The sequence below is a fragment of the Branchiostoma floridae genome, chromosome 10, assembly GCF_000003815.2.
Source record: "Branchiostoma floridae strain S238N-H82 chromosome 10, Bfl_VNyyK, whole genome shotgun sequence".
NCBI lineage: Eukaryota > Metazoa > Chordata > Leptocardii > Amphioxiformes > Branchiostomatidae > Branchiostoma > Branchiostoma floridae.
In genome coordinates this window covers 1,749,542-1,763,147 of record NC_049988.1, presented here as the reverse complement: position 1 = coordinate 1,763,147, position 13,606 = coordinate 1,749,542, and the positions used below count along the sequence as shown (strand labels likewise).

Genomic DNA, 13,606 nt, shown 5'->3' with positions numbered 1-13,606 from the left:
AAATTATCTACACTCTCCCTTTCATGCATGCACAGAGATGACAGTGAGGTTTGCGGGCTTGGTTACTTTACTAACAGTGTGGAACACTTAACAACTCTTCCGGTCGAAGTGACTGACCTCCGTACTTATGTCAGTAGCATAATCTTTCTGTTCACAGACTTACTTAGAAACCACAACTTGTACAAGTGAAAACCACAACTAGTACAAGTGAAAACCACAACTTGTACAAGTGAAAAAGAACAAAATAGGAAGGCAAATAAACAAGTCAGATACTAATTTTACAATGCCATCATATGAAATGGATGTAGTTTGTGCCAGACAGAATCTGGATTAAGTTTATGTGTTCATGTAAGGCTTCATCCCACAACAAATCCAATTGAATTAAATTAAGTGTAAAAAACAAACAAACTTGCCTGTCCCCACCCCCTTGGTTGCCTATGAGAATTCAGATACATGAACCATAAGTGGCACCACCGCCGCACCAGGATAACATTCTGTCCTATTGTATTTTGCAAAAGATTGTATTTTTAACAGTACTAGCTGGTGATCTTATGTAATAATGTGGCTCATTCTATGTGCTTTGTGAGCAGGAGTCATTACAAACTCTAATACAAAGTGCAATAGTTGAAAGGCTGGAAAGAATTTGGCATAAACATGTGTAAGGCAATGAGATTGAGGTAAAATCTTATCAATAATATTACATCTGCTTGGAGATCAGTACAGGCTTTTAACAATTGTACAAACAACAGAGATACTGCCCTAAGATTTTAATACACTTCTATGTTTGGAATCTTTATAAACATTGAAGTATGTGTCAGTAACTTCTTATTATAGAGTACACTTTGGAATGTTTTCTGCATTAACTTACACAATGTAGACTGATATATTAGTTTTACTAGCATCATCTACAGGTGGTTGTTTCTGGTTCAACTGTATCGAAATATAATCTCCGAGCAAATCCTACAGTGCCATTACATAGTTTCAAAGCTGGTAAAGGAGTGTAATACTACTGAGAGAGTGAGAATACTAGTACTGGCAGAGATTCTGTCTGACTTCCGAGGGAATATTGTACCATGGCTCCCATGTGTTATCCTTTTCAGGATAGTCCTGCCATTTGACATAGAATTGGATCTCACCTTCTTTCATGCGTGTGTCCATAATTTTCTCTACAAAATAATACTCGCTGCTCTCTTTACTCTTCCCCTTGCTCTTCCCCTTGCCCTTCAACTCGCCCTTCCCCTTGCCCTTCAACTCGCCCTTCCCCTTGCCCTTCCCCTTGCCCTTCAACTCGCCCTTCCCCTTGCCCTTCAACTCGCCCTTCCCCTTGCCCTTCCCCTTGCCCTCGCCCTTCCCCTTGCTCTTCCCCTCGCCCTTCCCCTTGCCCTTTCTTCCTTTAGTCTTCCTTTTGTCACTCTGTGAAATGTTCTCCTCTCCTTCACTGTCTTCTGTCTGCTGCTGTGTCACTTTCTCAGAAATCTTTCTTTCCAAGTTCAGCAACAGCTCCATGCATTCAGTACCTGTAGAAAACATTTTGAAAACACCAAATTCTATTAGCTTGTATGCACAGTCTCTTTTTCAGTCACAACAATATAATAGTTATCTTCTTTCGTAATTCATGCTATTTTTCAGTTAAAGAAATAAAAGTCTCAATATAGTTGCGTTGTTGTATATCTGTTCGTTTTGCATATCTGATATCAATTAAGACTTTACCTTGGTCAATACTTGCTGAAGTTAGTAGGCCATGTGCATGTTACCAGGTCTTTGTACATGTTGGACATCTTTGATAAAACATGATGATAAAACAATCATCTTTTCAGGACAACTTCAAAGAAGTCAAAGAATTGGTCCCATACCTGGTCCTGCAGGATTAGTGTTCTCTGACACTTCCTCATCCACTCCACCAGTTCCTGTCTCTGTATCCATCTCCATGGACTCCTCCATCCTGCTGGTTGCGGGACCTGTTGTAGCCACTGCCATATCCATGGAGGTGGAGTTTGTCTCCTGCAGCTGGGACTCACCCATTGATGTGCCTGCGGCTGAACTGCTGGGATCAGGAGCATGTGGGTTCGGTGTGCTGTGAACTGACAAGTGAAACATTTTTCATAACAATTATCAGATTCCATATTTCTTTTTTGGCATATGTAATACTTAAATTACTTCTATTTCCGTTTGAAAGCAAGCTAGTGTGTAGTGTCTGTCCTTTTAAGTTTTTACCATCTGTAATCTGAGGTACAATTACTTTACAAAATAAGATTTTCAAAACAATCTTGTGGAGGCCTCTCTATAACAGGGATTTTAAATTCTTGGTGGTACTATAGCAAGTGGTAGAATTAAGTTAAGTTAAATCAAGTCCAAAAAGTAGAAACAAGGCAGCTTTTCGTGGATTTCTGTCTTGATTCTGAAGTTATGGTACTCTAGTATAAGATAATTATCTATGATAAGATCAATTGATACAATGTGCAATAGATACTGAATACCTTAAAAACTTACTTTCAACTGTTATGTTGTCCTTTTCCTGAAGGAGTGCTTCCAGCTGGTCCTTACGAATGGATGCAATGTGGTCGATGCTTATGCCCTCAGGAATCCAGTGCACGGTGATGCTTCCATCCTTCAGGCTAAACCTTTGGTATGGAAACCCTCGTTTGTCGCCTGTCAGGGCCTCTGAAAATTGTTCATATATTTGGTTTAAAAATGTAGCTCTGATGTTGATAATAACCTTTCAAATGAGAAACGAGCAGTTTTGTACAATGTAAGTAAGTGGAATCAAAAACTGTTTTCCAATGTGTGTTACTTTAGTCAGAATTATGTGAGCCATTATAAATAGCACCAAAATTACTAATGACAGTTAAGGAAGTGCACCTACCATACTTCTCACTGAGCATGGCTCTGACTTCCTTTGCCAGGTCTAGTGTACATGTGTTGTTAGCCGCTTCTGGGACCTTTCCATCTGGAAAAGGATGCATGATCAGTTGATGTACTTTGTTTTGTCATTAAGGCCACAGCAAGTATGAATTAAAATCTACTTTTACTCACTTTCGAAATCAATCAGTATTCAACAACGTTTGTTAACGGATTGACTTTTAAGAAGAAAAAAAAGATTTCAACAAAAATTTACCATTCATGGCTTTGGCAAATTGTAAAGATAAAGCAGTGTGGGGCTCTTGGTCTATAAGGAACTGTTTCCCTTTTCTGGTTCCAATACAGCCCACTCCTGGGTGGTCTTTGCTGAACAGCAGCACAGCAACCTCCATATTGCAGGTCTCAAACTCGTGTGCCTGAAACAAAATTCAGTCGTTTCATTTTAATAAAATTATCAACGTCACTAAATAGTGCCTAATAAGACATGATAGCTTAACGTTTCTCCACATTACATAAAAAACTGCAAAGCCAAAGTTAAAATATGGTACTGTTGCTGACACTACTAGCATTAGTTGTTTTTCATATGAAAAGATTTGCTGTTACTTGTTAGGAAGATGAACCTTCTCACCAGGTCTTGTAACTTCTTAATCAGAGTCTTGGCTTCCAGCCTCTTGTCTTTTGTCGACAGGTCTTCAAGGGTTACAGGCTTGGCCTGTTTGGCCTCTGCCTGCAGCAGCCGCAGCCTATCCCCATTCTCAGCCTTGATCTCCCTGTACTCCTGCTGAGCCGCAGTTAATGTTGCTCCCTCTATATTCACATCGGATATGATAGTTTGGGGTTTAGTGAAAAGTAGGTAGTTAGAAGAAAGTACAGTTAACTCACAATACCTTTTTCAAAATCATTGTTGTAACTAAATTCTTTTGTCAAAATTACTGGTAAGGTCTATTTTCTGAAATGACACTTTGTTGTTAACAATTTGAACATCTTTTTTTTCTTGGCTTAATCATGCTCTCCATATAATCCATCTGCTCCGTTGTCTAAGTATTTCGTTGAAACACTGTGCTGTGCCGACTCTAGTTTGAGATTATAGCAGTGTGTAGCAGTGTACAATGTAGTTGACGTTTGTACAATGTTATTACAAGTACTGTAAATTTTTTGTTTTCACAACCAACAATATTTTTGCTGTGATGTTTGTAACGATCGGGTATTACTTGATGTTAACCCAGGCAAATGTATGTGCATTAAATTAGAGGCGCACCTGCTAGCCTCTGACTCAAATAGACATTTTGAGCAGATTTCTTCCTCTTGGTTGGTCGCACTCGTTTGGGTCGTGCGTTGCCACCTGCCTTCTGCAAGTTCTTCCTCTTATTGTGGACCCATGTCTGAAAAAGGAACACAGAAGTGAACAAATTTCATACAGTTCTTTTGATATTTTGATATTGTATCAATGTTTTTTCAAATTGAATTTTTTTCCTCAGGCTTGTTGTCTGCTTGTAAACCCATGTTAAATGTCATGCATGCTATGTGAGGAACACTGACCTTTATCTCCGTTGTAGTGCTGTGAGTGAGTGCGGCAGCCTGCTCTACCAGTCTCTGGGCCCCTGTTGACCGGGCCTCGGTCATCCCTTTGCCCCACAGATCATTCAGGATAGCCACCTCTTCTGCCGTAAAGTTTTTTCTTCGTTTCCTGGCAGGAAGAAATGCATATTGATTTAAATCAGCTCTGAATTGAAACAACCAAATGTCCAATACATCTACTGTATCATATGACAGAACATGTAACGTTACATGTATTCACATGAGTTGGTCTTCTTAAAAGTACCTTGAAGAATTTTAAAGTAGCCATTTGTGTGTGTGTGTGTGTGAGTGAGTGTGCCTGAGTGTGTGAATGTGTGTGTGTGTGTGTGTGTGTTAGTGTATTTGTGCCTGTATGGATTAGTGTATTGAATATATAAAGAAGACCTTTATCACACATTTTTGCCCAATGGGCTGATTATAGGTCACAATCATATATACATGTAACAATGGAAACAGTCATGCATTCTGTATGTGTATGTGCATATATTAATATTATATATGTCTAATTTACTCTCGTACATTCAACTTCCTCTCGCTTCTTGGTGATTGCATAAATATAGCTAGCTGTCTGGATTGTTAGAGTTGATTTATCAAAAGCTGTAAGGAATATGAATTTCTCTTTACTTTTCAAGTGTCTGAAGGGGAGAGATCTATTTAACACACAGTCAAATAGAATTATCATACAAAGGGCAATCTACGGTAAATGTACTTCATCTTCTACTTTACCTTAACTACAAAATTGAAAGATTCTTTGCTCTATCAAAAGGAGTGGTTATGTCTTTCAGATTATATCTATGTGTAAATGTGTGTGTCTGTGTGTATGAGTGCAGGGTTGTAGCCAGCACCTGTCCTTCAGTCCTACGAAGGAATTTTGCAGCTTACGAAGGAATTTTGCAGCTGGGGACTGAAAAAAGTTTTCCCCATTCAGTCTCAAAATGCAGGAAATTTTGTTTCAGAGGGTCTTGATTAAAAACTTTTCTGGGACCCAGACCCACTAGAAATGACGCGCAACGTCACACCAGGCATTCAGTGCTCAATAGGATTCCCATTCAAAATCAAGGGGACTGAAAATGATTTCAGGCTGGCTACAACCCTGTATGAGTGTGTGTGTCACTCTGTTTATGTGAGTGTGTTAGGGTATGTGTGTGTATTTATGAGTGTGTGAATATGTCTATTAGTGTGTGTATGAGTGTGAATTAGTTTGTGTGTGTGTTTGTTAGTGTATATGAGTGTATGTGTGACTGAATGAGTATGTGTGTGTGTGTGTGTGTGTGTGTTTGTGTGTGTGCAGGTCTGTGTATGTGAATTTGTATATTGTCTGTAACTGTAAGTGTGATACGTGTGTGCATGAATAGCAAAACTCAAGAAATCCTGAGTGAATGTTGATATTTCTTGGTAGGTACTAGTCCACTCTGTTCTGCTGCTGCAGTATTTGATATTGGTAGCATTAATAAATCTGGACTGCAGAGGATCTAATCTGTGACATGTGATCTGTTCAGGCACCCCCAACTGACCATTCTTAATTGTCTAGATCTTTTGGAGTAGCAATTATGATGTTGGGTTATCAAAATGGCGGGCCCAGGTTCAATTCTCGGGAACCAGGAAACTGTTTCTACTCGCCTCTTGTGTATTACATCTATGAAATGCACTTGATTTTGCTTTAATGACAAAAATGATAGAAATTTACCATCAGAAATACATCATTAGCTTTTAATTTTTTTAATTTTTATTATGCAATTGTTGCTAATTGGGGCAATGGAGCTTTAGTTATTGAAAGGCCTACAAAATGCTGCCATATCTGTTACATACTAGCATACATTATAGGCTTTGTTGTTGCATGTAGTAAGATATCTTGTTCTTACTTCACCAGAACTAGTACTTGTGCTTAGATAATTCAGAACCTCTTTAATAGAACTTATTATTAACATCCTGCCCTGCACTTGGCGCGTCACGTACAATGAATTTTCTCCACTTCAGATGCTTGAATAGTAAAGAGAAATTTACATGACCTTATATTCCTCTCAGCCTTTTAGTTCAAGATACCATTACTCTAACCAATCATACAGCTAGCTACATTTATGCAAGTACCATGCAAGAGGTGAGATGATCATGAAGTCAAATGTACTACTGCAGATTAGGTCAAAGCATGTAAATTTTGTGGATGACATCAGCACGCTCATTAAAAATCACCTGATTTAAAAAGAAAAACAAGAAATTTTTCTTCTTAAGAGATGGTCAACGTGATGACAAATTATCCCAAAATGGGCAAATTTTAGCTTCACATGTAGTCTGTTGATTGGAATTGTAGAAGTTTAGTTGCAGAAGTGAAACTAGTTGGAATTGGATAGTTTTAAAAATGGCACAAATATGGCAGCCATGCATGAGTATAGTTGCCAACTTGATAAGTAAACACCGGTCCACCACACTAGTGTAACTTTTATTTTTAATACACCAGTACTTGTCTTGAATACAGAAATGAATGCTCAGTTGGCCGTGATGTCTATTTTGAATCTTATTTTCTCATCTTGTTTTTTTATCTTGTTTTTTCCGCCCTATCTAACTATTTTTGCAGTCTGTCGGGATAATCATCCATAAAATTCACTTACATATAGATATATAATGGCATGATTGTTACCATTGTTACATGTTTATACTTGTTACTATGAGATATTTACTTGGCCCATTTGGGGCAAAAATGTGCAATAAAGGTCTTTACTTATTTTTTAAAAAAAGGTCTTCATCATTAGGTCACGTTTGTGTGTGTGGGCAAGGAGGTTCAACCTTCTTGGTGTAGGCGCGTCTGGTTTGCCACATTATAATTATGATGGCTTTTTAAAAAGTGTCTGATATCTAAGCGACACCGCTCATTCGCACTCCTTACAAATTTAAATCTTCTCATGCCGCCTGCCCTGTGCTAAATGACCCGTCCAATGCCTTTTCCCGCGCACGCTTGCCACAAATTTCCCTAACACTAGCAATATAAACAGAGAGATTTTTATCACCTCCTTGCAAGTGAGGTTGGGTTTGTGGGCTTCTGGTGTGGTGATGTCGTTATTGTTTGAGGAAGGTTTGATTTGCATTTCTTTTGTTCTTTTGAAGCACGCCAGTCAGACGAAAGCTCCTTGGTGGGAGAAATCGTAGAAGCCGTCTGCACATACGGTTTCTCTTGGAAAATGCCCCCCGCCGAAAATAAACGCCGGCGCTGCACAGAAGGATAGCTGAGTGGTGTTATACAGTATCAAAACAATAGAGTATTTCCGCTGAATTTTTGCATTGGATTGTACATTTTTGATAACGTTACGTCAGTTAACGTATACTGTCTCTGATCTGAATGAAGACTTGGGACTTTTTTTTCAAGGAAATTACAAAGGATAATTTGACAGTGGCGAGTGCTCTTAGGTGAAAGTTACTTTTTTTTAATATCTCCAAGCGGATTCAACGCTGGTCATTTAGGTGTCGCCCAGCCACCATGCGGAGATTAGAAGTTGCTGACCACCAAGTCGCCAGCATTTGAGAGGTTACAATACTAGGAAGTTATATTGAAATATGTCTAATTATCCTCTGACACCCTTACGATCATGTCGCGACAAGGGCTGGCCTCACCGCGTGGACGGTGAAGCTGTGAGGAAACTGGACCTCGAGAAGAGAAGTGCACATGTGTTAAAGGGCGTTTTCACCAAAACTTGTCCTATCTACACTCGATGTTTAGGTTTTGGCCAGGCAGGCGGTAGTTACCACCGACAAAAATGTGCAGATTCTTTGTTTTCTCATAATGTATATAACGTTAAAAGTTAAAGTCTTACTTTGGTACTTGGGCAGGTAGCGTGGAATGATCCGTGTCGAGATCACTGTTGTTGAAACCAGGTGTCGAAGATTGTTGTACGGTCATCACAGGGTTGGGGTTAGGAACATTCGCTGAAAAGTCTGACATGTTGGATACAGAGCGTTCTTCGTTGATAGCCGTTCAGCGCAGGGTGCAAACCATCTGGGCGATGTGACTGTAAACCGCGCGCTTTCTTCAATTGACACTTCCTGTCAGCCAATCAGCTGGCCGTGTCCGCGCTGCGACCCCCAAGATCCCCAGTTGATAAAACTGGGATCCGCCAGGGCCCCAGAGGTTAGCCTCATTCGCAGACTTCAATTGGTATTTTTTGGAGGGCACAAATGCGCGATCTGGAATGTGGGCTAAGGTTCTCTATGCCGGAAAGTGTCCGGGGATAGTGATATTAGCCTACGTTGCAGATCGCGCATTTGTGCTCGCCAAAATTATTCCATGACGCAGCAGACGCTGCAAAAGTCGTCGAACGATTATCACTTAAAGTAATGGAGATCCCAATCAAACAAACAAACAAACAAACCCGGTCCCCGACTTCAAAAGAGGAATCGCATTAGATATTAAACATTAGATATAAATAATAGAGGGAAGGGAAAGTAGCCAGGGTGTCATCCGATTACTATAAACCGGCCCGCCCTGATTAGTTACTGACGGTCCGGACAGACAGCTGTCTTTACCAGACTCTCGCCTGGCCGAATAGAAATGGGGAAATAGGTGACTTTGGCCGAGTTAGGAATAACTAAAGCCTAGTAGTAGGACCTTAATAATTGGCCTAGGAATGTTGAAATGAGGAAGTAAGTCCTCTGGCCGGCCGACTTCCCTAGTGCACTGTAAGCTCTAATTTGTCCAATTTTTACTAGAGCACCGATCCGCTGAGCCTTGTGAAGGCCAGCAGGCCGACTGTAAAAAATAACAAAGGTAAAACATTATTTAATAATAGTAAGTACACGTGTGTTACAAAGTTCCATTATGATACACCTAAATTAATAAGTTTTTATGTCAGTTACTTACCAATCTACATGATAGTCATCCAGAGTATGGTGTCTTTCAGTGTCACAAGTATGCTGAGTGACAGCTTGTAACTATTATAATAATATAGATCTAGTGTAGGAAGTATAGTATACATTGTAGATGAAGCAGATTCTCTTCAACCTTTTCGGGTCGCATGACAATGTTAGCCCAAAAGTTCTTATTCTCTTTTATACTTGGAATTTTAGGAGTGAGCAAAGTTTCAAACAGTCATCCTTTCTTATCATTTAAGTGTTAATTTTTATTAATTTTGAGTTCTTGTGTCACTTGTATGAAACTTGGACTTAGCTAAGTTAAGATAACTTTTCTAAAATGGAGGGGAAAATTTTTTCCCAATTATTTTGACAATGATAAACCTTGAATAAACCTAATTCCATACTTGTCTAATTATCAAGTATCCAAGTGTTTTTATTTCTAATGCAAATGTTAATAGAGATGTGCATGTGTCTGTGTATTTGTGTATGAGTTTGTGTGCATTTGTGTCAATTTGTGTAATTATGTGCATGAACACATGCGTGCATGTTTGTGTGTGTGCGTGCGTGTATGTGTGTGTTTGTTTGAATAATTGTTGTCAGTGTACAGTACAATTACACTGTGACTGTGTGGGGCAACACTTACCAGGTATGTTGATATCTAGGAAGGAAGTTTTATCAACATATGAGATATAACCTCCTTGCTAGGACTCACTTTCTGAAGGGTGATGTGTTGTATCAGGTGTGTGTCAAACTGGTATAAACGTATGAAATTCTACAGAGGAAAATTCATATTCTATGTTGTGTAACTGGTCTTTATTGTCAAAAGGTGACAAGACAAATGTGCATTTTTTGTGCGTATAAAGACTATATAACACTAAGCATCTAAAGAACAAGGAAAAAACAGAGCCTTTATATCAATCATGTTCATCAGAGCTGATATATTTCTGTGTTGTTGTTGCTATAAGTCATTAGATTAATTGTTCTTGCATGTTTGTGTGAGCTGACAGTGGACATGAACCGTATGATGTAGCACAATAGTACTAATGTTTCTACATAGAAAGGTTATTTATGAACCAACCAAAGTCCAAATAATAACTTTATAAGCTTGTGCAAATGTAAAACAGCTAGTGAAAATCTACTAATACAGATGTATGGGCAGTCACAGCTACTTAAGTAGACATTTGTAAGTTCAAATGAGAAATTTGAAAATTATCTTATATATGTTGTATCAATAAGGTAATGTAGTAAGCAGCCATTTTACATCTCATATCTACTTTATACCATGAACTACTGTATGTACAAAATTGTATGCTCTCAGTAACACTGTTATGATCCCAGCCTTTTTCAGTATTGTGTTTACCCACATATGTAATTTGAATTGCAATAACACAGCATATAATCAAGCTGATAAAATGGAAACTTGCATTAAATGGACATCATGATTGTATGGCTGTTATCATAACAGATATTTGGTTTTCCAAAGTCTATCGAAACACAGAGGGTGGACTAGAAAATTATCAGACCTGAAGCATGACTGATTAAACAAAGAAGCAGGGTACACTGTTAGTAATATATTGTTCTATATCATGGGATCTTTTGTCTTCCACTGTCTTCGAAAAAGAAGTCGAACCCAATAACCCAGGACCTAGCTTTTCCTTGTTTTAGACTAGAGTAGACACCCTTGATATTGTTTTTTTTACCTTGTCTGTATCTCTCATGTTACCTACAATTAGCCCTCAGGCAAGAATTTGAAATAAACTTTGTTATTACAAATATTCTATCCCATCTAAGGAAGCTGCTCAGAGATAGAGTAGTTGTGTTTTAGACACTCTATATAAACTGTTTAGGTATCTGAGTAGCTTCGTGATGAAGTGATTTCAAAGGTGAACTGTCACAGTGTGTGTTGTACTGCAGAGCTTTTCACCATGTCAATGTCAACGTTGGATGAATTTTAAGATAGGACCTTATATGTTCTGATTCATTCATTTCTTATTATAGCAGTTGATGATGAAGGTAACAGGAATATGAAATTTTTGCTGGATTCCTGAATCTTTCAATATCTGTTGATTACATAAATGTTATCTGCGAGTTTGAGCTGCACTTATTTTCAGATGTAATGTTTTACTGATAAATGAATAAACACAAATACAAAGGATCATATCCTGTTGTAAAAGAAGATGTTCAAGGTGTCCATTCCAATTACACAGTTCTTAATTCCTATGCGTTTTTTTGCATCAGTCAAGTCACTATATAAGCAAGAGTTCGGAGACCTCATACCTCCATGAAATATTCTGATTATGCAAATTACTTTCATATATGCATAATGAATGCTTGGTTATATACATTTTTGACTGAATTACACAGGTCACAATGTTTACAGTTCCGAGTTCTGCTGCAGTACCAAGATCACACACCAGGGACCCAAAATCGACAAAAAACGGATGAAAGGAAAATGTCATGATTTTCCCAAAACCTAAGCTTGGAGAGTAACTATAGTCACATAGTGTGCTAAAGGAACTGGTGACCACTCTGTAGCCTTAAAATTCAACGTCCGAGGCGCCGCTTCCCATCAGATGCGCTCTTAATGGTAGAGGGCGGACACACATCACAGTGCCACCTGCAGCCCTCGCACTTGATATTATCATACAAACCTAAGCAGAAATGGCGACTGACTTCAAAATCTTGTTGAACTTTTACTTTTGATGAAAATACCCAAGTAACTGTGGATAAACAAAATTGAAAAGTATGGACGTCTAAAGGGATGGATAAACTTAACTCGTCGACATGGTGCTTCATGTGGTTAGAATATAGAAGTTGACAACAGAGGCCAGAATGGGCTAGCAGACAATATTAGGGAGCTCAAATCATTGTTCCCTTCACATGAGAAAGACTGAGTTGAGAGTTAAAGCGCAATATAAGAAAGACTTTGGTGAGAGTTAAACTTTTAACATCCTACGCAATACACGTTACAAACTGCGCGAGGTTCCAGCCAACCCGCGTTCCACAAAGTTCTACATACAAAACTTACCAAAATAATGTATGTTAGGAATTTATGATCATGACATAGACAATGTTCCATATAAGTCTGTTAAGGACATTTGGGGTGTTATCCTCGCTTTCATTCTGAGTGTCTGTACTCAATATACTTTAGGGGAGATGTGAGCCTTTATTTAAAAGTGGGAGCCGAAATATGTGATTAATTCTCCGAAATTCAAATGTTAGTAACTCAATAAGAAAACAAGGTTATCGCACAGGAATTCATACAAGAACTAAGGAAGCTTCCAGGACCATGTCCACAGAATTTGAGAAAAATCCATCGTTTTCTATGTGAGATATGAAAAACCAAGATGTTCAACTATCACGCGAGGGCGCCCCGCGTGCCACCTGCTATCTACTTCTGGCGTGATTTGAACCGCATGCTACAGAAATGAATTTTTCTTCATAAATCATGAAGGGAGCGGAATTTTTCGAGGAAATTTTCACAACATTAGGTCAATATCTCAATCTATCTGTGCCCTTGGTAATTCTGCTGTTCCATTAATCTGATTGAAGATATGAGTGTTACATATATCTTCATTTTCGACCCGTGCAAAATGTGTACCGGCCAGTGGCGCTTATGTTGGCTTTTCCGAGTTTAAAAACATTTCATTCGACATTGATGATCTACAGAATGACTACAACAATCGTAATTTGATATTTATTTCTTTACATAGTCATTTTAATGAGTTTTATTCGATATATTTAACAAAAAACATGATTTATGTATATCCTAGCGATAATTCTCAGTACTACAGGGCGCCACCGCGGCGAAATTTAATCGGCTTCTTTTGCGGAGTTTAAAACCTTTTCTTCGTCAATGAATACATACAAAAGTAGTAAAACACTCGTATTGTGGTATTTCATTCCTTCAGAAGTCTTTTCAGCGTGTTTAATTCAATGTACTTTCGAACAACCCACAGTTATTGAAACCTAGCGACTTTCCTCGGAACAGCAGATATCGACGCAAATAAAGCATTGACGTCCATGGTAGCCTTTCAAGCCTCCTTGTTCAAACTAGCTATGAGTTGAGTTGTATGGTTTTCTGGGCGCTTGGCAGTTGCGGTCAATGTTGAAGGATATCAACAACGTGTATACTCTCAGTATATGCCATCTAAACTTGAATCATTTTTGTTCTATAGGTGCAGAGCTTTCAAGTCAATTGTGCAATTGTAGGACTTGACAGTATCACTTAAAAATGTTAACTTCAAAACTGCATGCTGTGGCTTTGTTTTCAATGAATATTCTAACTGTAGTAACTAACAACAAATTACCTGGAAAGCTTGAAGAAACC

The 13,606-nt window shown here is 38.6% G+C and overlaps 1 protein-coding gene across 1 annotated transcript; it reads right to left on the bottom strand.

The window, feature by feature from the left end:
* Nucleotides 1-1,026: 1,026 nt before the first annotated feature.
* LOC118424216 lies at nt 1,027-11,441 on the bottom strand. Its single transcript, XM_035832751.1, has 9 exons — nt 8,241-11,441; nt 4,399-4,546; nt 4,118-4,241; nt 3,488-3,666; nt 3,116-3,275; nt 2,864-2,947; nt 2,491-2,661; nt 1,854-2,081; nt 1,027-1,517 (listed from the first exon to the last, which is right to left on the bottom strand). Exons 1-9 carry the CDS (start codon nt 8,366-8,368, stop codon nt 1,027-1,029), a joined length of 1,713 nt encoding a protein of 570 aa, XP_035688644.1. The 5' UTR covers nt 8,369-11,441.
* Nucleotides 11,442-13,606: the final 2,165 nt, after the last annotated feature.

Coding starts and splice junctions, on each gene's coding strand:
- LOC118424216 (XM_035832751.1), bottom strand. CDS start 8,368: ATGTCAGACTTTTCAGCGAATGTTCCTAACCCCAACCCTGTGATGACC. Junction 4,547..8,240: donor CTACCTGCCCAAGTACCAAA/GTAAGACTTTAA, acceptor TCTTCCTGCCAG/GAAACGAAGAAAAAACTTTA. Junction 3,276..3,487: donor TTAAGAAGTTACAAGACCTG/GTGAGAAGGTTC, acceptor ATTTTGTTTCAG/GCACACGAGTTTGAGACCTG.